The 26,251-nt window shown below is 40.1% G+C and overlaps 1 protein-coding gene across 1 annotated transcript in view; it reads left to right on the top strand.

The window, feature by feature from the left end:
- Positions 1-26,251, top strand: part of LOC308401152 (solute carrier family 12 member 9) — an 84,844-nt gene that overhangs the window by 8,344 nt on the left and 50,249 nt on the right. The window contains exons 5-6 of the mRNA XM_080889254.1: positions 1,211-1,318; positions 1,399-1,510. Of these exons, the coding sequence (XP_080745380.1) occupies positions 1,211-1,318; positions 1,399-1,510 (220 nt within the window). The remainder of the gene's footprint in view (positions 1-1,210; positions 1,319-1,398; positions 1,511-26,251) is intronic.

Here is a 26,251-nt window from a genome sequence, read left to right on the forward strand (position 1 = left end):
TGCCTTACTGTAAAGCACATGATTTGTGAGCTAATTGCTCTAACTCAGGCATGCACACGTGGCAGCTATTAAACACACATCTTTGGATAATCCCTGTTTTCAGTATGAGGACGCACATGCACGCACACACACACATGCACAAATGCTTGTAAAATAAAAGGTTGTGCTAGGATTTGACTGAAAATTGTTCTGCAGCAAAACATTTGACTTTTTATTCCATCAGTGACAACATCAGTACTGAGCTTTTATTTGTTGTGTACCTCCCTGAAAAGGGACCCTGTCATGCTCATTTCCAAGCGGCAAGGTTTTATTTATGGAGCCTACTATAGTGGCTTTGCATGCCTCACAGTTCAAAATAGTGCATCACTTTCTTATCCTGGGCCTTGGTTCAGCAGCTCAGTTGATTGCCTCCTTTCTGCTTAAGACCTTTACACACCAAACATGTTAAATCTGTGCAAATAATTTGTGCATTAGAAATATTTTTTGGACTTGCCTATTAATGCAGCCATTCACACCGACTGCATGATGTCGCTGGATGAATTTGCAGCGTTTATTTTTTCGAACCAAGCTTGACATCATTGCTTGATGTGAACTTCATGTTTTTTCACGGTTCATTTTTTTAGAATGAATGCTTTCGGTGTGTACATCCGTTAGATGACAAGTTTGCATCCAAAAAATTTGGAATTTTGTGTTATTTTTCACACGTGCTTGCTGTGCAATGGCTGTTGCATTTCTAACTAATTGGCTGCCCCTTGCAGACAGAAGTTTTAAGCAGCAGATGCGTGCTCACATTGAGCACAGACCAAATAAGTGCTATCCGCCCTCACTGAGATTATACAGAGCAAAGGCCAGGAAACCATTGACACTGAGCTTTTATATCACTGAACGGTGATCACAAGTCTGTCTTGTTCTTAGATAGGATGTGCACTCCCAATTGTTTTGTCTGATACAAATAGAGAAGACAGAGAATAGATGTCTCACAGATTGGAGCTGCAAAATTGAATTTTTCGAAATAAATCATGTGATAGATTTGATGGCGCTCTGTAAACAGCAGAGAAGCTTTACAAAGGATTGCTTTCTCTAATGCTCCAAAACATGATGAAGCTGGATGGGCAGGCAGGTGCAGCAGATTGAAGTTTTCTTTGAAGAGTGGTGGTGTCGATAAAAGCATTGACTCCAGGGCTGTATCTGTTCATATGTCTTCCTGCAGCTGATTACACTGTAGATTACACAACGCAAACCACGATGACCTTCGCCACCGTGTTCGCCGTCATGTTCAACGGCTGCACGGGGATCATGGCCGGCTCCAACATGTCAGGTAAGTGAACAGATGTTGTGTGTGTGCCGCCTGGTTACCTGTGTCAGAACATACACCATAAAACCTGCATTATCCATCAGGTGACCTGAAGAATCCCAGCTACTCCATTCCCCGGGGCACCATCACAGCCGTAATCTTCACCTTCATCGTCTACATCATGCTCAGCGTGCTGGTCGCCTGCACCTGCGATCGGTCAGTAAAAACGTTGGTCTGAAATTATTACTTTTGAATGGAATCTCAACCTGATTGTAACGAGATATGAGGTCGTTTGGTAATGTTCCTGTAGTGCCAGTGAACATGTAGTTTATTACCACAAAATAAATTTTCTGGAATTGTCATGGCAGCTCACACTGAAACAGGCAAACTCAAATCTTTCTAGCTTGTTATGGACCCCGTGAGGCCACAGTCACCTCTACCAGCCCTTTAAACACGCCCTCTGCATCACAGTGTTACTATTAGAGAAAAGTGCTCACGGACGTTTACAGTTCCAAGTTGCAGATCAGGCTATAGCAGCCTTCATGAGACACACACTTCATATCCACTTGGACTGTGTTGGATGAAAGCAGGTGAAAAGATAGTTCTACATGTTTAAGCTTGTTTAGGTCGAGTGCTCAAAGAATTTAGTTGGCTTTTATCCATGAAGGTTTTGATTGAACTTGGGCTGGCTGTAGCTCAGGAGGAGCTAGAATTTGAAGGTTTGTGGTTTGATCCCTTGCTGCTCCAGTCTGCATGTCAAAGTATCCCTGATACCATGTACTGTTCACTGATTTGCTCTACATTCATCGAAGTGTGAATGTTGGATAGAAAGCTCCCGCATAGGAAAAAAGCCTGTGTGAATGGGAGACTGAGGTTTTTAGTATATAGTGCTTTGAGTTGTCAAGTAGAGTAGAAAAACACTATACAACAACCACTCTATCTACCATTAAAAAGCTTTACCAGTAAACATGTGACAGTGTTTTTTCTTGTTCCCTGCATGTAATCACTGAGAATCTGTGACAGGTACTTGTGATCAGTTAGGAACATTTAAAGACGTGTTTTAAATCAAAGCCAACTCTGTCCTGAGTAGTAACCACAAACAGTATAAAGAATGTTGGTGACGTTAGGAAATTGTTTGTGAAGTGTCGTCGCTTTTTGCAACCAGAGGTATTGCATTTTTAGTTTAGTTAATCCCATCAAGGCTCTGGTAAAGGAACCTCTCATTCATGTAGCTCTGTTGTCTTAAAATATTGGATCAGCAGTTATCAGAGAGCTGTAAACACACAGCAACTTTACATTTGTTCTCGACCCTGGTGGCTTTGTATAAGGAAGAATTAAGGTTGCATGAATAACAACAGCAGCAATACTATGGTACTAACCAGTATGGTGGTTTTTTTTACCAGTTTCACACAGTGCCTCAGTACTCATCCCTAAGTGTAACAGCCCAGTGTTCACAGAGCCGTTCATATTGCTGAAATCTTTGAGTTCAAATGCAGTGCTGTAGTAGTGGACACAGCACATTTTCCCTTCAGCGATCCAATACTCATAAGGTGTCAGATAATGCAGAGAGGGTTCATTTTCTGCTTCACCACGCAGAATTGGAGCGTCAGAGGAGGCCGATTTCAAAACCATTCATTCCAGCGAGATGTTATCAATACCAGGTGTCAGTTAATCAAGCCAACCATTATAATGGAAACACATTTGGGATTCTCATATCTTTTATATGTTGTTCAGTATGTTTGCTCTAGTGACTGATGTTACTATATAGTGGCTCAAGTGTGATTTTTTTTTTTTTTATAAAAGTAAAAGCATCATTAAATCCAGGTATGTTGTTAAGTGTGAAATGTTTTCATTTCATACTTAAGGTTAGGTACATTAAGTTCTTGATGTAGCAATTACCACTTGCTTTTCTCTGGTTAGCTGTCCTTTGTCTTCCTCACTCTAAATGTCTCGTTCTATCTGCCTTTTGCTGAAAGTCAGAGTTCAGAATTGATGCAGCTTTAAAGCGAATGTTGCCAAGGTGCTAAACTGACATGACAGGGCTATAAAAGAGCATCGGAGATCAATACTGCCACCATTTACTCTGCTGCAGCGCCCTCCCTGTATCTGCCTACCATACACATATACTTGGTGACAAGAAGCTTCTTAACACACTTTCTCTACATCTGCACTGTTGAATATGTTTTTCTAGAATCACCAATGTTCATATATCCTTTTCATGATGTAGCTATTTAAATGCACACATATTGTGTGTTGTATTATAACAAATTATGACAAAGGTAACCTTGTGTTTATCACTAGAGTAGGCCATTCTCACATGACTCGTATCGGGGATGAAAACGTGTATGTTGGTGGTGACGTATTCTCTGATCTAAATGTGTATGTGTACACAGTAGGAATACAGATTGATTGTATACTGAATGAACACTGAATACTAGCTGAAAGTAATAAAGAAATGAAACGGATAGCTTACTGAGTTTTTGTAAGTGGCTAATATTTAATAGGGAAGTAAGAAAACTGCTAATCCACTAGTGTACATCCTTTTTTTGCTTTTTTTTTTTCCTCACTGCTCATCTGTTTCTGGGCTGTGGGGGGAACAGTATGAGGAGAGAGCCCAGACCTCCCTCTCCCCTGCCTACACCTGGAGCTCATAGAGTTACACTGAAACTGAAACTCTTATACATGTCCCGGGGTGTCTTCGGGCATGTCCAACTGGGAGGACCCACCTAGGGGACCCCAGTTGGAAATGCCTTAAACACTTCCCTCAAGAAGAACCCAGGAGGTGTCCTGGTCCAATGCCTGAGCTATCCGAACTGACTCCTTTTGATGTGGAAGAGTGGTGATTTTACACTGACTAACTTGTACCCGAGTACTCTCAGAGTTGCCAATTCTCATTCCCGCCACGTCATTACAATGTAAAGTTTTTAGACTACTGTGGTAAATCTTAGAACGTGTGACGTAACAAGTGTAAGTGGCGATGTTAATTACCAAAACTAAAAGTGAAGACTAAATCCTCAAAATAATTAAATGTAAGTAAATTGTTAAAAGTTGTTTGCTTAATTGACAAACAGGTAGAGCAAGCCAGTTAGAGCAAGCTATAACTCTGATTAAAGGTAAAACGTTTAAAAAGGGTCATCAAAAACTTTTCAAACCGTTAGCCAAAAGAAAATCAGTTATTCAATACAAAATAACTGATGTACAAAAAAACCTCCATGATGTTATAAAATGAATAAATAACAATTAAAACAATTAGATTTGTATGAATTGGTCACACAGGGCTGTCAGGTGTGTTCAAACCAAAATGTTGGTGACCACAAACCAAGAACATATATAACTGCACAAACGTGTAACATAACTGATGCCTAGTTCTGAGTTTTATGTACGACGGACGATGTTTATCAGTCAGTGATGCACTTGTTTGTACTTGTTTGCACTTGTTTGCACTTGTTCTTAGAAACCTGGTCATACGACTTATTTCTTCACTGTACAGAGGAAGTGCAAAGGATTCCTATGAAAGGACAGTAAAAGGAACAGATGAGTGAGACAGAAAGTGAATCATCAACTTATTTGCAGAACCGTGCAATCTTTCCAACAAAGAAGGAGACATCGGCACACGTGGTGTAAGGTTGCGTACAGCAGGTTTCATGCCTGGTAAATCATTTCTTTTATTTTCGTTAGTTTGCTTAGGATCATTTGGTTTATTGAGGTTAATATGAAGTCATTTCCTAGAACTGCTGGTATTTCTGTTCCTCCTTGTGTGGTTCAGGTATCTGACTTTGAGATTTTTGACTTTAAATGTGTTTAATTGTGGAAAACATGGAAAAGGATGGTTGCTAATTTTAACTTTAAACCAGTTGCATACTTTGGCATGTTGGCTTTTCTCATCCTATTGAAAGAAGTAGTTTTTTCACGTTGTAGTCTTTTGCCTGTAAGAAGCTGGAATTCACTGTTTGTACTTTCCACAATTTATGCAATAGTCTGTGCAATCTGTGGTGTGGGGTGGGGGAGTGAATCACCAGACCAATGTTTTGTGCAAACTCTTAAGACTGTATTAATTTGCTCACTAGTTGCTACCATCAGCTAATTAGTGTGCTTGTGGTGTCAGGGGACACTGAACAGTCCATTTTAAGATTCAGCTTTCATTTTCTCATGGTGCAAACAGGAGCTTATAGACATTACCTGCTTGTAAGTAGTGAGCTGCCTTGTACATCATCTCCCGCTTGCAAAAAAAAAAAACCCATTTATTTTAAACCTTCACTGCTATTTCTGCTACATTAAGCTGGCTCACTCCTTGAAAAATATTACCAACAATACCTGAAGTGCATCATAAAACTTTATTGAATTTCTGCAAGGAAATTGCTGGAAGACCCATATTTATCACACTGCGAGAATTCAAGTAACATCTATTTTTCAAGTGCAAATGGTTCCAGAAATGAGGGAAAAAAACTGCCATCCATTATGAATGCAGGTCTCATACACCTATTCAGAGTGTATACTTGGTGAAAACTACCCCCAGATGTTGTGATGTAACTACAATAACTATGTCTTCATTTTATGGTTTAAAAACAAAACAAAACAGGCTGATTATTATCAAGATACTAAAAATCCTCACGAGTTATTATTCACGTCAAGTCAAAGTCAATTACACTTGTTTTTTTTCTGGCTAGCCAAATTGTCCTGATCTGAAATATATTTGCTTCAATTATCAAACACTTGATAGCACTTTGTTAATAAATTATGAATTTTTAGTTGATTAAATTTGAGTTAATTGTTGCAGAAAAATTAAATAAAGTCTACTAATTGGTTAAAAATTGTTTTTTAATCTATGAACATTATCTGGATGGTTATTATGATGGTGCAGCTATTTATTAAACTTTGTAGATTGTCAATAGGTAGTTTAGCTTAGTGCATATATAGACCTCATTTGGATGGATGCTGGATCTCAGGGATGTCAGAGTAGAATTTCAATTTTTCTTTTACTCTTACTAGCTTGACTTATACTACAAAACTGCATATTAAAATTTATTAAAACATTGTGGCTTTGGTTAAAACATGATGACAGAAATGTCACATGATGCTAAAGGAGACCTTCTGTATATCTCTGAGACTAAATAGTATTTGCCACCTTAAGATCTAGAAAACGCTCACTAATTGATGTAACATTTATCCCAAAACAGCGATACTATTGCCCTAGGCACCATAAGCATTGACAAATGCACTCAGCTAACATTTTATTAGGTACAACTTGCTAGTACCAAGTTGAACCCACTTTTGCCCTGAGAACTGTCTTAATTCTTCTTCGCATAAACTAAACAAGGTGGGGGAAGATTTTTGTTTATGTTGACATAATAGCATCTCACAGTTACTGCAAATTTGTCGGCTTTTCATCTATGATGCCAGTCTCCCATTGTATCAGATTCCAAAGGTGTTCTACTGGATTGAGATCTGGTGACTATGGAGGCAATCTGAGTACAGTGAACTCATTGTCATGTCCGAGAGACCTGTTTGAGAACAGTCTTAGAAAATCAGTGTACTGTGGTCATAAAGTGATGAACATGATCAGAAACAATACTTGGTTTGCTTATGGTGTTTAAATAATTCTCACTGGGCACTGAAGGGCACAAAAAGTGCAAAGAAAGTATGCCCCACATAATTAGACTATCACTACCAATTCAAGGATTCAAAGTGTTTATTGTCATATATACAAAGAAAGCATTTCTCTGTGCAATGAAATTCTTTTTTTGCTGTCCACACACAGATGCCGGTTAATATATACAAATAGAAGAGATAAATGAAGACAAAAAATTTAAGTTTGAAGTGGATGTGTGTGCAAAAGAGCTATTAGCTTAATATACTGGCTTAATATGCAAGATGACCTAATGTGCAAAAATTATTAATGTTGTTAAAAATAGGTCAGCTGTTCAAGAGTCTGATAACAGTGGGGAAGAAGGAGTTGTTGAGTCGGGATGTTCTAGATTTCACACTTCTGAGCCTTCGTCCCGAGGGCAGAAGACTGAACAGTCTACAGGGAGTATGGGCTGAATTATTAGGCAAGTTGTATTTTTGAGGAATAATTTTATTATTGAACAACAACCATGTTCTCAATGAACCCAAAAAACTCATTAATATCAAAGCTGAATGTTTTTGGAAGTAGTTTTTAGTTTGTTTTTAGTTTTAGCTATTTTAGGGGGATATCTGTGTGTGCAGGTGACTATTACTGTGCATAATTATTAGGCAACTTAACAAAAAACAAATATATACCCATTTCAATTATTTGTTTTTACCAGTGAAACCAATATAACATCTCCACATTCACAAATATACATTTCTGACATTCAAATACAAAACAAAAACAAATCAGCGACCAATATAGCCACCTTTCTTTGCAAGGACACTCAAAAGCCTGCCATCCATGGATTCTGTCAGTGTTTTGATCTGTTCACCATCAACATTGCGTGCAGCAGCAACCACAGCCTCCCAGACACTGTTCAGAGAGGTGTACTGTTTTCCCTCCTTGTAAATCTCACATTTGATGATGGACCACAGGTTCTCAATGGGGTTCAGATCAGGTGAACAAGGAGGCCATGTCATTAGTTTTTCTTCTTTTATACCCTTTCTTGCCAGCCACGCTGTGGAGTACTTGGACGCGTGTGATGGAGCATTGTCCTGCATGAAAATCATGTTTTTCTTGAATGATGCAGACTTCTTCCTGTACCACTGCTTGAAGAAGGTGTCTTCCAGAAACTGGCAGTAGGACTGGGAGTTGAGCTTGACTCCATCCTCAACCCGAAAAGGCCCCACAAGCTCATCTTTGATGATACCAGCCCAAACCAGTACTCCACCTCCACCTTGCTGGCATCTGAGTCAGACTGGAGCTCTCTGCCCTTTACCAATCCAGCCACGGGCCCATCCATCTGGCCCATCAAGACTCACTCTCATTTCATCAGTCCATAAAACCTTAGACAAACCAGTCTTGAGATATTTCTTGGCCCAGTCTTGACGTTTCAGCTTGTGTGTCTTGTTCAGTGGTGGTCGTCTTTCAGCCTTTCTTACCTTGGCCATGTCTCTGAGTATTGCACACCTTGTGCTTTTGGGCACTCCGGTGATGTTGCAGCTCTGAAATATGGCCAAACTGGTGGCAAGTGGCATCTTGGCAGCTGCACGCTTGACTTTTCTGAGTTCATGGGCAGTTATTTTGCGCCTTGGTTTTTCCACACGCTTCTTGTTGACTATTTTGAATGAAACGCTTGATTGTTCGATGATCACGCTTCAGAAGCTTTGCAATTTTGAGACTGCTGCATCCCTCTTCAAGGTTCAAGGTTCAAGGTTCTTTATTTGGCACATGCATAGTTATACAAGTATAACACACAGTGAAATGTAGCCTGACACGCTCCTCGACATGTACAAAAATAGGGGGGGGGCTGTAGAGGAAGAACATTATTTATTTATATGTATATATATATATATATGTGTGTATATATATATATATATATATATATATATATATATATATATATATATATATATATATAGTATGTACATTGGGTGAATGTGCAGTAGTAGCAGCAAGCAGGTGAATTCTGTACATTAATATGAATAGACATCTGACTATTTTACAGGATAGACAATATAAACATATTTAAAATTAAAGGAATTTGAAATGTACATTGTTCCTTGGTTTAGTGTCTGGAAGAGAGTCCTGTCTCGGTCAATTATAGATGATGTGAGCGGGCGGATGTGTGTGTTTAGGGCACGGATGGCTTGGGGATAGAAGCTCCTCTTGAGTCTCTCTGTCCTTGCCCGGAAGATGCGGAACCTTCTACCAGATTGCAGAAGTTGGAACAGTTTGTTGCCAGGATGGGACGGGTCCTTCAGTATCTGCGCTGCTCTAGTCCGGCATCTCCTGGTGTAGGTGTCCTGAAGCGGGGGGAGAGCAATCCTGCAGCAGCGTTCTGCTGTACGGATCACTCTCTGGAGAGCTTTTTGGTCCTTCACACAGCTGTTCCCAAACCACGATATCATGTTCTGTGTGAGGATGCTCTCCACAGCGCCTGTATAGAAAATCCTGAGGATCTTTGGAGAGACCCTGAATTTCCTCAGTTGTCGTAGGTGATACAGGCGCTGCCTAGCTTTTTTGGTCTGGACCTGAATGTGGGCAGCCCATGTCAGGTCTCTGCAAGATATCTCACTATTTTTGACTTTTCTGAGCCTGTCAAGTCCTTCTTTTGACCCATTTTGCCAAAGGAAAGGATGTTGCCTAATAATTCTGCACTCCCTGTATGTTGGGGGTTGTGGAATCTTTCAGGATGGAGGCAGCTCTCCTTTAGACTCTGTGATGGTAGATGCTCTGCAGAGAGGGCAGTGGAGTCCTGATGATCTTCTCCGCAGTTGTTATCATTCTCTGCAGGCGTTTGCGTACCATGCAGTGATGCAGCTGGTCAGTGTGCTCTCCACAATGCAGCTGTAGAACCTGTTGAATCTCAATTATTGATGCAATGCAGGATGGATTCATGCTTTGTGTGGTTTATGCTAAATTCTGAAACAGCATTCTGATTGTTGTAACAGAAATTGAGACTCATCAGACTCAGAGATCAAGACTCTTGCCCAATTTTAGTGAATCTGTGCAAATTGTATTCTCTTTTTCTTGTTCTTAGCAACTGGAGTGGCACCTAGTGTGGTCGTCTGCTGCTGTAGATGATTATGGTTCAACATGCTGAGCATTCATAGATGCTCTTTTGTATACTTTGGTTGTAACAAGTGGTTGTTTGAGCTACTGTTGACCCCCAGTCAGTTGAAAGTATTCTGGCCATTCTCCTTTGATCTCTAGCATCAACAAAGTCTTTTCACTCAGAGCAGTGCTGCTCACTGTCTGCCACCAACAACTGTGCCATGTTTAGTCTCTTAAATCACCGTTCTTCTCTATTCTGTAGAAACATGAGTAGGTCATCTTGGCCATGTCCATGTCTGGCACTAATATGGCCAGGTTACTTTTCTTTGAAGTTCTCCAATGTCTGTCCATAAAAGCAAAAACAGAACACCCTCTGCCTGCTGTTCCACAAGTTGTCCAAAGTGTGGCAGTGACGCTCTCTCTACAAACTGCAGCTCTTCTTTGAAAGATTTCGACAGACAGACCAACCTTTACACAGAGCTCTTCTTCTAAATTGCTACCCTCTGCAAATTGTAGCTCTCCATCATAGCTTTTAAAAGCCAAGCAGTTAAGATTGTGAGTATTTAAAAGTAAATGTTAGGGAGGTGAGAAAAGGGCTGTTGAAAATGCTTCTTGATAGCTGCCTACCTGAGTCTGTGTGTGCCGCTCTTGCAGCATCTCTCTTGTCTTAGGTGTGAGCGATCGTCAGCGTGTGCTCATTATAACGAGGGATAAGATCATTCACCGTGGCACTGACAGCTTCAGATGGTTCAGGCTCGGTTTTAACATGAACTAATGTATGATGTGCTTCAGCTAGCTGAACTTTTCTGTTATGAGCTGTAGGTGGAGGGCTCACAGATTTTTTTTCTTTTTTTCCTTCCTGTAATTTCCTAGCAGTGTGATCAGTCACTTCCATGCAGAGGAAGTAACTGAGTTGGATTTTTATTTTAAGTATAAATCAGAATGGACTTTTGAAGTTTGATGGATTCAGTTATTATAGTTTAGCAATGCCACATCATTATAAAATATTTCAAAATATAAAAAAGTGCGAAGGCCTTCACTGAAAGATTGACTTTGCATATGTACTTTTTAAGAGCACATTTTGTCCTTTGCAGCTATTAGCACTGCAAAGAAAATGAAGCCTATTGGGATGGAAAAACTGTCCAACTGTTTTTCAGGTCACCATTAATCGAGCGGCTGCATTTAGTCTGTTTTGAGATTATCGCTGATGATATGCCACTATGGTAAGAGGGGCTGCAGATGATGGCGATGTAGTCTGAGGGGATAGGAGATAAAGGGGAATCTATTAACCTCATGTGACCAGCCAGCCAGCCATGACAGATTGCCCTGTCGCTACTTTATCAAGCTCTTTTGGTAATGTGTGTGTGGATAATGAAATGCATGACAACTCAATGTGCTTTTCCAAGCTGATGATGATGGTTATTATTATTATTATTATTATTATTATTATTATTGGGCTGAGTCTTAACAGGTTAAAGTCATGTAGTCGGGGTTTCTGTCTTTGCTTGATTGACGTCTTTGTGTTTGTGTGAGCGCAGCACAGTGCATGAGTGACCTGTGGGCTAATCCGCCCTATGCTATAGAAGCTTTTGTATTAATAACCGACTTGATAATTATATTAATTTGAATCTGCTGGGCCTCCTTTTGTGGTGCTATCTCTGACATGCAGCTTTGTAAATGCATGCGCAATCCATACACCCCCTGAAGTGCCTCTCGCTCTCATCTAGCTCCTCTGTTGTCCCCTCTACTCTCTCGCTCACACACACGCTCACACACACAGTGTCTAATTCCCCTTACTTTTCTAGAAAACACATCTTTCTTCACAGAGCTTAACACTTTTTTCCATTGGCTATTCTTCCAAACACTTCACTGTATGTCTGCGGTCTCTTGTCTTCTCCCACGCACTGCCAATTTCCATTCTACTGCCTTCCTATCCTATATTTTAACCGTCCCTCCCCTAGCGCGGATTACCTTTCATGCTTGTGTTTACTTTTTAAATTATTCAATATCATCTCCTCTGTTGCTTCTGCACCTTCTGTGTAGATCAAGTCCTACAACTCAACTTTTTTGTTTTTTAAGAATTGAGGGTTTTTTACTGTCTCCCACTAAATGACTGTGGCCTAAGGGTGGGCCACAAGCTATTAAGATAGAGTTTGCAAAAGCAAGTGTGACTGATCAAAGAATTACACAGCTCTCCATTTGAATATTGGCACCCAAGCAAACCAGCGTGCTACACATGCAATTTCAAATTTGTGCTTAAAGCCAGCACGTGTAGGATTTCAGAGTTTCGGCTTAGGTGTCCCACAGTGGAAGTATCAAGAAGACAGACACGATTTAGCCAAGGTACTCAGAGTGGTCAAGCAGAATTTCTGTTTTACATAAGGATTTTTGGATTGTGTCATGACATGGGGAGGGGATATCTTGAAATGGCATTTCAGGCAGGTGCATGAGGCCTATCCAATCAGAAGAAGTTGGCTTAAAGGGGGGGGATTTATTTAAGTGGATGAACTGAGGGGCTGCACTAGAGCTGGGCGATATGAGATTTTTTCATATCACGATATGTTTTTTTCATTTCAGGCGATAACGATATCTATCACGATATAAGCCAAATAACTATATTTGTAAGATTTAAATGTGCCGTTGCTCACAAGTAAAATGTGAAATAATCAGCAGCTTGTTTTTATTTAAATATTTATTTCCCATAATAAGTTCAACAGGGTAGATGTACTTATGGAACATGAGACTTTTTCAGATAAATAAAGGCAAATATTGCAAACTACACAAAAGGCAGCCGCTAAAGCGTTTAAGTTTCAAAATAGAACAAACGAAACAGACTAAATTGTCAATTCCACTTAGAAACAAAGTATTAATTCTAAAAATAAATCTTAGTTTGTTTTACAGAAGAACAGACAAAACTGACTAACTTTTGTCAATATCAAATAAACTGAGAACTAAAAGGAAATTCTCAATCTCTCCTTGTTGTATAGCTGAGCTTTTCAAACAGTTTTAACAGTTACTTTAGTCTGACAAAAGCCGAATGACGAATTAGCGCTTCCAGTCAGAGACTGAGGCTACGTCCACACGTACACGGGTATTTTTGAAAACTGAGATTTTCCGTTTTCGTTTTAAAAAATAATCCCGTCCACACATAAAGGCAGAAATGAAGGAAAACGCTGCTATGAACATGCCAAAGCAGCAGGTGGCGCTAGATTCCTAACCGTGCCGAAATGTTGGCCAATCAGAAGTCTAGAAGCCTCGGTGGGAAAAAGTAAACAAAGCTGGGGCATAGAAGCAGAACCGAGTCGTATGTGTGGAGGGACAGTAACTGTGTGTATATGTAAGCATTTAAACACTGCAGAGAGTAGAATTAACAGTATTGTAGAAATTCATTTCACCGAAACAATAACGTGGCGCACAGTGTGACGCATGCTCCAGTTTATTGTATTTCCAGACTTGCTTTCGGCACAATTTACAGTGCACGCTACTCTATTTTTTGTCAGACTTGAAATAGCCGAAATACCTTCACCCTACGGAACTTCTATGGCTCTTCCGTTTGACAATCTCTCCGGCATTGGAACCATCATCTTTTTTCTCTTCGGTCACGCTCGGTTGATTTTTCTAGTCGGCACACTCATTTCCTCCATTACCCGCTGGCTACTTCCCAAACAAACACACGTGCGGCTTGGCACTTGTGCTGTACGTAACAAGCCACGCGACGTGACGCTGCGGCTGTGATTGGTTCGGCTCTGCGCTACTTAATTTGGATTGGCTGACCTTTTTTTTTTTTTTTTTCTTTGAGGACAAGAGCGGCGAGGTCTATCGCGATAGCTTAATTTCTCTATCGAGTAAAAGTTATATCGCGATACATATCGTTATCGTTCTATCGCCCAGCTCTAGGCTGCACACAGTATTACTGTAGGATTAACAAAGTAACTCTAAATTATGCAAGTATGCTCATTTAGAGTCCAAGATCACATATACAGAGATGGAAACAGAACTGAGGGAGCTCAAACTAACCTAATCAAATGAGAAAGTGGGGAACATAGAGGTCTAGTCTTACCAAACAGGACATGATGCATGTTGTGGTACATAGAGAAAATCATGCCTTTGAACTTCAAAACACCTAAAAACCATAAAAAGAGAGGTACATTTATAGAACTGTAAAGACAGTATGATGTTGGCATATGCATTTATGGCACACTAAAAGTCCAAAATGGAAAGCTACAGAAGAATTTCATCTGATCTGACTCTTGATTGCAGTTTCTTTTTTCCAGCTTTGGGCAAAACAGTCACTTTTTAATATTTAAAAAAAGATACAAAGTCTCTGTAGTAAATATCAGTCATTTAGCTAATGGTAAGGTTTTTTTTGTTTTGCTTTTTAATGTTTGCCAAAAATATCTGAGCTGTCTTGTATCTCATTCTGTTGATGCAAAAGTAAAAAGACTAGAAACCACAAAAAAGACCACAAAAACTACACTTATACTTCCTAGGCCCCCTCTTTGTGGCGGCGTTGCAAAGCTAAAGTATACATGAGCTTACATATGCTTATTTCTGTAGTATATTAACTTATTGTGTGCTGATTCTTGTGCTTGTTCCCTTTGTGTTCAGCTGTCTTAGAGCAGTTTGATCCCGTCTCCCTTAAGGACCTGACCGCGATAGTTAGTGGCCTAAGATCATCACACTGCCCCTCTGATTCTCTTCCCCCGAGTCTGCTCAAAAACACTTTTAATATTGTTGGCCCTTTTATTCTGAAATTGATTAATACGTCCCTTACTACAGGCTGCGTCCCACTATGCTTCAAACAAGCTGTAGTTCAGCCTCTTCTTAAAAAACAAAATCTGGACCCAACTGTTCTGTCTAATTACAGGCCCATCTCAAAGCTTCCTTTTCTATCTAAAGTTTTGGAGAAAGTGGTCTATCTACAGTTGCAGGCACACCTCGATTCTAATATGATCTCAGAAAAATTTCAATCTGGTTTTAAATCATTACATAGCACTGAGACAGCACTTTTAAGGATTTTTAACGATATTCTCTTAACTATGGATTCTGGCAGCCCTGCTGCCCTTTTACTGTTGGACTTGTCAGCAGCTTTTGACACGGTTGACCACGACATCCTGTTATCACGGCTAGAATCACATGCTGGCCTAAAAGGATCTGCCCTTCAGTGGTTTCGCTCCTACTTGACAGAAAGGTTCTTTTATGTCAATATGGGCCCCCACAACTCCAAATTAGCTCCTCTTAAATACGGCGTTCCTCAAGGCTCTATTTTGGGTCCCGCCCTCTTCGCACTCTATTTGCTGCCATTGGGCTCCATCTTCTCGCGGTACAGCATTTCATTTCATTGCTTTGCGGATGATCTACAGATTTATCTACCTTTAAAATCAGGATCAGATCAACCGCAGCTCTTATTACGCTGCCTTGACGACGTTAAACAGTGGTTATCATTAAATTTTTTACAGCTAAACGAAAACAAAACTGAGGTTGTCATTTTTGGCAATTTCAATTATATCGACAGCACGTTGGGTACCCTCTCCTCGTATTGTAAAACACATGTAAAAAACCTCGGAGTTTACATTGATGGTTCTTTTAAATTGAATAAGCAGGTGAGTGCAGTAGTTCAGTCCTGTTTTTTTCAGCTAAGACAGCTAGCCAGGATAAAGCCATACCTTCCGGCTGACGTCTTCGAGCGTATCATCCACCTTTTTCCTACTTGCAGATTGGACTACTGCAATTCATTGTATTATGGCCTAGATCATGCCACCATCCATCGCCTTCAGATGGTTCAAAATGCTGCTGCTCGCCTGCTAACCGGTACCAAACGGAGAGAGCATATAACCCCAATTTTAGCCTCTTTACACTGGCTCCCTGTCCCCTACAGGATCCAATTTAAACTCTTACTTTTTGTTTTTAAGTCACTCAACGCCCGAGCCCCCCCCCTACTTGTCAGAGCTCCTTTCTGCCTATGCTCCAGGAAAACCCACGAGATCTAGTTCAAAACTATTGTTGTCCATTCCACGGACTAACCTCAAATCTCGTGGTGATAGATCCTTCTCTGTGGCAGGTCCCAGACTTTGGAATAGTCTCCCCTTTAATATTAGATCTGCTCAAACTCTTGAGCAATTTAAATCTTTACTAAAGACACACTTTTACGCTCTGGCTTTTAACACATTATGACCCAAGCATTTTGGATTTATCTGAATTAGTTAGTATTGTTTCAATTCTTCTATTTTATTGTTTCTATTGTTATTATTGTATTACACTGTAGTTTCTAATTTTATTGTTATTGTTAAGCACTTTGTGCAGCATCGGCTGTTGGAAATGTGCTATATAAATAAATCTGACCTTGACCTTGACCTTGACCTTTGCTCTCTGGCCTTCTCTTCCTCATTGTCCACTGTGTAGTCACTTCCTTATGCTCTTATCCTCACTCACCTCCTTCTCCCCATCCCTTTCTCCTGGTGCTATCACCCCACAGCAGCATTCTTGGCTTCCATTTCCAGTTTCTCTCTCCTCCCTGTCTATCATTCATTCATCCGTCCACACAGCTGCATTCCCTCCTTTTGTTAGTCACCTCCTATCTCTCTGCCGCAGAGATTCCAGTCACTTTCGCCCACTCTCTCTTCTTTTTCTCGCTGCCGTCCCAGTTTTTGAGGAGGTGGTAACAATGACGGCGGCACAGGCCAAGTTTTCGACAACATGTCCTCTCGGGATAAAAAGCTACAGCAATGGGAAGGAGAGACACAGGAGTAAAGGGCTTTAGACAGAGGAGAGAAAGGGAGGATTTGGGTCACAGAGAGGTGTGGACGCTGGGCTTTTCATTTAAAATGGTTTGGCAGGCATTTGTGTTGTCCGTGATGGATATGAGGAAGCTCATTATAATTGATGGCTACCTCACCTGTTGTCTGTGGGATGCACTAAACTTGAATTATAAATAATAATAATAATAGTTTTCTTTTACTTACACCATGGTACAAGTACAGAGGTGAAATATGGACTCTTATGCTAATATAGGATTTTATCTCATCTACTCAAAGTCCATATTTCACCTCTGTAACTTGTACCTTGTAAGTAAAAGAACATTTTCACTCCGATAAACTGTTTAAGCTCATTTGTGATAATAGAAACAATAGAGCTGTTCTGGAGCTTCCAGGGTTTGTTTGAAATTGTATCTGTAAATTTCTGCTCATATTAGATTTCATAAGGAAAAGAAACAGAACTGATTTCTTTATTTTTAACTAAATTTCTATAGGCCATTGTATTGACTTTTTGAAGCTATTACAAGCAGCCCGACTTAAAAATTGTTACCAACAACAGCAAAAGCTGCAGTTCCTCAAGTGGCCCTTTGAGGTTAACTCCCAAAGTGAGTCTCATTAACATAGATTCCCATTTGAACGGCACAACTTTATAGTAGAAACAAGTCTGGTATGAATTCCAGTTTTGGTTAGGGCCAGGGTAGGCCAGCTAGGGTTCCCTAGGAGTCATAAGGTTAACAAGGTTAACTGTTACCTTGAGTGAAAAGTTGCTGCCAACACAGGTAGCTAAATGAAATGGCTGTCTGTTAGGTGTCACCTTAGTTAATTTGAAAAAACTGGACCTCAATACCATGTTTGTGGTGTGTGGCATTTTAATGCAAATGTCTGATGAATGAATTGGCTGTTTGTGTGATTAATTGTTCTAAATGTATATAGTACCATGCAAAAAGTTGTTTGCTTCTGTTATTTTGATGTATTCCTAAAATAGTAACACTGTCTGCTCTCTGTGTCTAGGCATTTCACTCATATAGCCACTGGATGCACCCTTTACTCAAGCTTACTGGCTACCAAGCTGATCACTCAGTCCTCTTGTCCATAAATGGTTACTTCTGGCCCTCCAAAAAAATGTAGATGGCAATGCCCTAAATTTTAAATTCAAGGCCACTAATTGCTCATTTGCCTTCATTGTTGGGGAACAGCAAAGTTTTGCAACTAACTGAAACAGGCCCACTCTGTAGCATCTCCTTTTGTAACAGTATATTTCCCTGTCTGGGTATAACCACATCACAAACTGTTCAGTGAGTTTATTTAATGCACATCACTTCAAAATGTTAATTATTCACTGGAGTCTTTTGCAATCCTAATAAAAAGGCTTTCCCCTCACCATGAACCCCACATCAGTCATGCTTTGTTAAAAGCATCAGTTGCAAATGATCGAGTAATAAAAACAAGACGCTGCAAATTGGAAGTTGGTGCAAAGAATGACCGAATAAAAAAACTCTGAAAATTGGAAATGGAAAATGAAGAGCTGCTGCAAAAACAAGATGACAATGTTGGAGGGGAAAGGATTTGATAAACATTTTATAAAAGAAGATGACGGTTCCTGAAAAGGCTAAGATGTGCCGAGAACGTGTGAAGGGTTGGGAAGAAAGGGAAGGCAGGCGACTGAGGAATTGATAAGGAAAAAAGCGATGGAGGTTGTGTGTGTGTGTGTGTGTTTGTGCACGCAGAGGCCTTGTTAGATATTGATCCCATTTAATAATCCTTAACCACAGTCTACTCCCCTGCGGGCACTTAACCATCCTCCCCATCTCTTGCTGACTCTTACGGCCCCTCTCTTCCTCCCTTTATACTTTGTGTTCCTCTCCTTCTCGGCTGTTGCTTTGTCTCTGTGCATCTCTTTCTCACTCCTCGTGTCTCTTGGCTGTGCTGTAAAAGTACATTTAAGGTCAAGATGAAGGGAGGTTGAAGACCAACAGTAAATCCCATCTACAAACGGTAATATTTTAATAGAAAGTCAGGGTTAAAAATGGCAGTACATGTGGATTTTGAAAGAAGTAATTATTTAGATGTTACTGCTGTTGAATGAAGGATGCTAGAAATTAAAAATCAGGATTTCTCCATTGCTCCTGCTAATCAGTCTCTCATGTAGGTTTTGCTTTGTTGAATGCAACAATTAACTTAATTTTGTTCCTGACTGAAGTGAAAGATGTTGTGCAACACATGTGCTTAAAGATCCACTGAAGTAGGGACTTGAAGTTCATGGAAAAAGGTGGATCATCAGTAATGAGCTCAAGCTGCACAAGTCCAAGTAACATAAAAGCCTGACACCTTACTAGGTCATGTGGAGAAACCTAACAATTTTCTCCTTGGGCAACACTTGGCAAGACTGGAGAGGGAAAAACTTCTTTTAACAGAATGCTCATCTGACAGAACCGAGCCAGGGTGGCTGCTGACCCAGAGCAGTCAGGTCCCCTAGGTTAACTGATTTGAGGATGAAGAAGGAATGAGCCGCTGCCTCACAATCTGCTCTTTTTCTGTACTTCTGTACTTACAAGTCGCTTCTGCTGAAGTGTCTTAGCTGAGTGAAACACACCAAATTGTTCACTTCTGGGGACATTACCATCAGAAATGAAAGCAAGTCATTGGGTCCCAAATTCCTGAAATGGCAGGAGTGTATGAAGACATGGCAGTGTCATGTGGGCAGAATTTGAAGGTTGGAAAACAAAAGTAAGTAGCTAAGATGTTAAAAACAGTACAAAAGTGAAGCGATTGTCTGGGGAATAAGGTTAGACATAGCCGTTATACTTGAAGAGTTTCATATCCACTTTAAAGGTGTTCTTGATAGTGCAGGTCTTGGAATTTGTTTTTGCCTGAAAACAAATTGAATTAAATGTGTTTCTGAAATCTAAAGGAATAAATAATCATCACCTATTGTCTTTAATTAAAAGTCTTAGCATTACATACCACCATCTCTGTTGCAAACAGAGAAGTGAATCTCTCTCCATCAATGTTACAGTGAGATTCTACAGTGATGTGCAAAAGTCTTGAACCACCCCTTGTTTCTTTATATTTTGCTTCCAGATATCCAAAGCAAAGGAGTAAACTGCACCAGTGTTGCAGCTACACATAAAACACAACTTGGCAAAGAACCAATTTAAAATAGGCGTGTTAGGCATGTTGTTACCAGCCCCTTTTTTGGAAAGAAAACACCCATGTAATTTCCTTCCGTTTCTTTACTTGAAAACTGCCAAAGATAACAATTTTAAAGGGTATCCTGAAGAGCTATTAGCCCAAAATATGTCATATCTCAGCACAGTGTGCAGTGTGTCCTTGAAACATTTGGGGAAACTGAACAGGTGGAGGACACTTAAGGCTCATCAGAAATGGTCTCAGTGGAAGAGCTGCAGTAAAGAAGTCATTCTTGCAGAAGAGAAACAAGAACAGGTTGATGTATGCCAAGTTATACAAGAACGGGACTCCATCACTGATGAATCCAAATTTGAAACTTTTGCTGCACATAATGGTTAGTTTCTACAGCCATCTAAAAAACATGGTGGAGGCTCTGCCATGTTTTGAATCCTGCATTTTCAGCCAAAATTGATGCAACTGTGAATGTGGAAAAAAAGAGTACCCTCAGACTCTAATACACCCTGCAATGTGATCCAGAAAACATCTGATTGTCAACGGCTTCATTTTTTCTGCTTGGCAATGATCACAAACACAGTTCCAATACAATAAAAGCACAGCTGGATAGAAAAACACACAATTGAACACTATCAACCATGGACTGGCCTCCCCAGAGCCGAGACCTCAACATCATTGAAGCAGTGTGAGATCTTGTTTACAGAGAATATGACTATGTTGGTTTTAGTCATTCAGGTCATGGTAGGCTTCCATGTCTGTTAAGATATGGTAGTCTTTACAGGCCATCACCAAACAGACGTGTTGACACCAGTTAGCACCAGGACCAGGTTATTCGTGCTCTGGACATGGAGGAAGTGCAGCTGCTTTTTGGGCCTTTTTCCCAGGGCATTTGTGTTGTGGTTCCAGGTGAGGTCAGCAGAGATGTTGGGACACAGATTTCACTCATTCTCCATTTCTAGTGAGAGAGGAGTGGATCTGTGTGTGCCGCCTGAAGTCCATTATGAGTTCATTTGCTATGAGCACATTCAGGTTATTTTCTGAGCACCAGCGGGACAAGTTCTCTACCTGTCTCAGTTCCATCAGAGACGAGCTCAACCATGGTGGTGTCATTGGCATACTTGAACGCAGCCACTTTGTGGATCCGGTGCTGAGTGACAGTGGTGGGGGGAGAGGTGGGGGCTGAGTTGGAGTGATTGAGGCTGGTTGGCTATGTTTTTGATCCAGGAGCAGGTGTCAGAGGGGACCTGAAGGTGTTTCAGTTTGGTGGTGAGGAAGTCTGGACACTGAGCTAGTCCACAAAGAGCATTCTTGAATCACTTTTTCACACTGGGCCATATAGGTTTAGTGTTATCTTTGTCTAATATTTTAATGTGTTTGATGATGTGAAACATTTAAGTGTGACAAACACAAAAAAAGAGGAAATCAGGAAGGGGGCCACCACTTTTTTACACCACTGTACTGTGCCAACTATACATACTTCCCATTTCCCTAGCAGAACTTAAATAAGTTAGTGGTGAATCAAGATTTATTTCCACAGTACTGTGTATATTTTTTCTAATGCACCTTTGAATCTTATAGTGAGTGGAATGATTGACTTACAGGACCGTCACAGCTATATTTTAGACAAGCAAATGGCCACATAATGGTGCAATGAGCACAAAAGTGATGTTAGCCATAAGCTAAAGCCATCTCAGTAACCAACTCTGATTTCATCCGAGTATGTATTGAACATTCTCGGGGATCATTAAACTAGATGATCCTCAGTGGTTACATTACTCCTGATGAGCGGTGACCTCGGCCTCTGACAGCAGCATACACAGCATTTGTGATAGCGATGCCGCACTTATGTCATAATGCACCGTAACACACACACATGTACCCGCTCCTCATGTCAACTCATAATTTATCATCCCATTTGAAAAATCTCAGATAATTAATCCATAATGTTAGATTAAAGGTGAATTTAATGGTGAATTATCAGGAGCACAACACGTGAAATGATGGATTAAAAGATGAATGTGCATGAATACACAAATGAGGGCATGAATAAAAAATGGTAAACAAATAAGCTGAAGGATGGAGCGGACTGGGAGGAGTGAGAACAATCGACCAGCAATCTCTGTGGGCTCCTTTTAGTCATCGAGCTTTGTTTCCTCCTCTTTTCTAAATGAGTTCCTTTAATCTGTCACTCGCTCCCTTGTGCTTTTGTTCTCCTCTTTATTTCAGTGGCAGAGCTCATTTCAGCAGGGTGATCTGATCAATAATTACTATACAGGCTACACACACAACAGTCACACAAAGATATACATATATAGTACTCCATAGGTAGCGAATACACAGCCTCAAAAGCAGTAGAGACTTATTTATCCATCCATTGTCTATGCTAACCAGCACCCCCACCCATTCTAGGCCCCCACTGATCATATGTAGGCAGTTTATTAAAACTAAATTTTAACTGAATTTAATTAAATATGATTTTTATACTTGTCTATGGTGATCCTTGACTATAGCTATTTCTTTCATTGTTTTCACATTGATGGGATTTTTTTTGTCCAATTTGAACCAAATTCTTCACTATTTTTCTCTTTCTGTAACTTATAGTTATGTTCATAGTGTTTTTTTTACTCCTGCTGTACTTGATTGCACTTGAAAACAAATCCACCATCACAGGTGGAGTCAGGCTGGCTGATGATGTAATGATTCAGCTTTTCAGGTGGCAAACTTCTTATAAATTTGATTCTGCTGTGATTCACACAGCAGTGTTGTGCTACTGGTCCTTAGATTGACCGTTGAGGTGTGGAAGTAAGAAGTCAGAATTGATTGCCGGAGGTTTCTTCCCATTATTTCCTCTTACTGACGCCAACACGCTTGCTCATAGAGGGTAAGCTGATGGTTGCTTTTTTTTGTGTGTTATTGTAGTGTCTTTATCTTACATCATAAAGTGCCTTGAGGTAACTGTTGTTGTGATTTGGCGCTATATAAATAAAACTAAATAATATAAAAGAAACACAATGGAAAACTATCCAGTGTGTACCCGCTGTCTGTGCTTCTCAGGGCTGCTTTTTCATAATTAGATGCTATCTTTGTGTCTCTTTTGCATCATGGTATCTTTTTGGAGGAATGCATGCATGCTAGATGAATTCTCCCAGTCAGTTTCTCTCAGCAGCTAGAGAACTTTGTGTGCAAACACCAGTGCTCAACCATAAATTCTATTTAAACAGTTCTAGATGCAGCAAACGGATGTAGGGCGTCAGGTTTTGTGATCCCTGGATCTCATCTCTAGTTTTTGCAGGTGATGTGGCTCTGTTGGTTTACCCTGTAGCTTGCACTGGGGGGGGGGGGTTGGTCAGGGACCCTAAGCATGAACTTTATTAAGAACAAGTTATCATACTCCATCTTTCCTGTCCAGTCATCTGTTAATGATAGTGATGTAGGTAGTCACAAGGTAGAATATGTCAACAAGCCCAACTCCACCCTTCAAAACGTAGCTGGTGTCTAGTTTTCCACTTTTGTCCTGCTGAGACAGTCTGTCCCAGGACTATCCTGCTGCCAAGGTCGTAGTGCTTAACAACTGCACCAAATTGCTGTCTTCCCCATGCATAAAAGTATGAATGCAAAATGCATTTGCTGCCATTCTATTATGAACCAACTCTCTCTCTCTCTCTCTCACACACACACACACACACACACACACACACACACACACACACACACACACACACACACACACACACACACAAACAAACACCCCATTTGTCATCACTGTCATTTCACTGTGGCTTTGTTTTTGGGAGTCAGTTTGGAAATGTCAACCTTTTTTGAGATTTATTTTGTTGCTGCCACACGTCAGAGAAATTAATAATCAGCCTATAAGTTCTGACCCAAATCATCAGTCACCTGTGTTACACTTACACACACACACACACACACACACACACACACACACACACACACACACACACACACACACACACACACACACACACATTATTTCCTCATCATGCATGCATCTTTTTCTGTGAAAATTACACGTGCACATTTGAGTATCAGCCCAATGAACTTTTTTCCCGTTTTTCCTGTGTTATGAAAATGTCATGGAGTCTGATTAAAGCAATAGTTCATCAACTTTTCACTGCTGTGCTCACCCCCACGCCACATACAACCACAACCACAACCACACACAAACACAACCACACACACACACACACACACACACACACACACACACACACACACACACACACACACACACACACACACACACACACACACACACGCACGCCATAAACAAAGTAGTTGGCATTTCCTAATTTCGAGGGTGATGTTAACTTCGCTGCAGAACCTTTTGTTTAGTTGATTTGTGGTAATGCAAAAAAACCTGCGCGTGTGCGTGCACTGACTGCGTCTCAGGCTCCATGTGAAATAATAGTGTTCTCAGGTCTGTGGATGGAGTGAACAATACTTAATAGGCCCATGATAATAAGTATTAAAATCAGCGGACCTGAAAGAAAACGTGATGGGACACTTAATTAGGAGAGAAAGATGGAGAAAAACAGATAGCGGACAGTGGTACATGTAGATATAAAATGAAGATGGCTGAGCAAGAGAAGCAAGAAAAACCTCTTGAATGGGTTTAAAAACACCATGATGAAAGAGATAGAGGGTAATAGATGGACTGTGTGTGTGTGTGTGTGTGTGTGTGTGTGTGTGTGTGTGTGTGTGTGTGTGTGTATATTAAGTTACAAAGAGAGACTGAGATGGATCAGGAAAAAGAGAGAAATACTTTGCACTCTAATTCTCATCTCTCTCGCTGTGTTGTATTGAAAATAGGTGGGGGGCTGGCCGTAATCATGCGCTCCCTGCTGATTTTTTTTTTTGTACTCTCTGATCTCTCTTTCTCCATGTCTATCTTGCACGCACACACAAACACACGGTGTAGTGGGCCCGCTATTTCAGGATCTCATCATTAGGCACCCTGGCATTGTAATCATCACCTCCTCTTCAATCTTTTTCTTTTTCATTGAACATCAGCGCATTTTGGACAAACAAGTTTGAAATGATAAATAACCCTTTGAATTACTTGATTTAGAGCTCCTCTTATAAACAGAATACGATTAAAATGAAAGTCTCTGGGTTGATGGAAGATCATTCTTTTTTCGTACTAGGTTGTAGCAGGTTACCATTTTGTCTTCACACCAAAAGTCAGTGCAGGTCTGTTACAGGGCATCGAAATCATTTTAGATAAATAGTGAATTGGAGTGAAAGTTCTGATTCATACTTGGATTTTTCTTCAGCATCGATGAGTATCAGAAAACATGAAAAAAAAATGACCACGGGTCAGTTCACCTGATTGCCCGTTATGAATACCATAACACATAAATTAGCAAACAGATAGTATTGGCTAATAATCTCTGTTGGGGTGGGTTCTGTTACTTGGTTATCATCGTATGCCAAAATGGAATTGTGTTAGGATTTTGCTGACATTTGTGTTACTATTTCAGAACTTGTAACTGACAAAAATCGTTGTAAAGGTGTTAAGATTATGTTAAAGTTTAAATTTTGATATAAAAATTCTAATTTTGTCACAGCTGTTTAGTGAGGCAGCTGGGTTTGTTTTTTTCAAATATTTGCAATTGAGCTATAAAAACAATGGGACAAGTATTTAAAGCTACATTTTGTAATTACTCTTTGTAGAACTCCACAAAAGCTTTCACCACCAGAGGGAAGCATTTTACTGGTTGGTGTGTTGAATTGTTTGTCTGATGTGTACTGCTGCCTTTGGTATTTCCTTTTAACCCTTTTAGTTAACCTTTATAGGACCTATAACTGAAGTGTGTTCTAAATGAAGTTGTGCCTACAAATGTTATAATGTCTTTCATTTCAGTGTTTTGCAGAGACGTGCCAATTACCAATTGTATTTATCCAAAAATAGCAGCTCTGTTGTGTTGTCAGACTTTATTGTGGTGCAGATGTTCTGTCATTTGTTTAGGCGACAAACATAATGAGGAGTATCTGATGCATAATTATGCAGCTGTGGTATGTTTATGTAGTGTCAGAGATGTACCAAAAGCTGTCTGGAACGTGTTCATTAAAGAGTTCACAACTACAGAAAAGCAACAGCAAGTGGATATTTCACACACACAGTTTTTCTAGGACCAAGTTGTACTAAGATATACTCTGTTAATCTGAAAGGTTCGGAAAATTTCTGACAACGGTTTTGAAATTCCATGATGTTCCTGTCGACTTCTTTCCTAGTTTGTTAAATGGGAGGGGAAAATCATTCTAATTAATCAGCAACTCTAAAACATAGAAAGCACTAAGAAAGGAGTCAAAACTGAGCACAATCTTTTTTTCCCCCCCAAAAACTGTGCTTGAAAATGTTCAAGAAAT

Source organism: Rhamphochromis sp. 'chilingali' (assembly GCF_963969265.1).
Source record: "Rhamphochromis sp. 'chilingali' genome assembly, chromosome: 8".
Taxonomy (NCBI): domain Eukaryota; kingdom Metazoa; phylum Chordata; class Actinopteri; order Cichliformes; family Cichlidae; genus Rhamphochromis; species Rhamphochromis sp. 'chilingali'.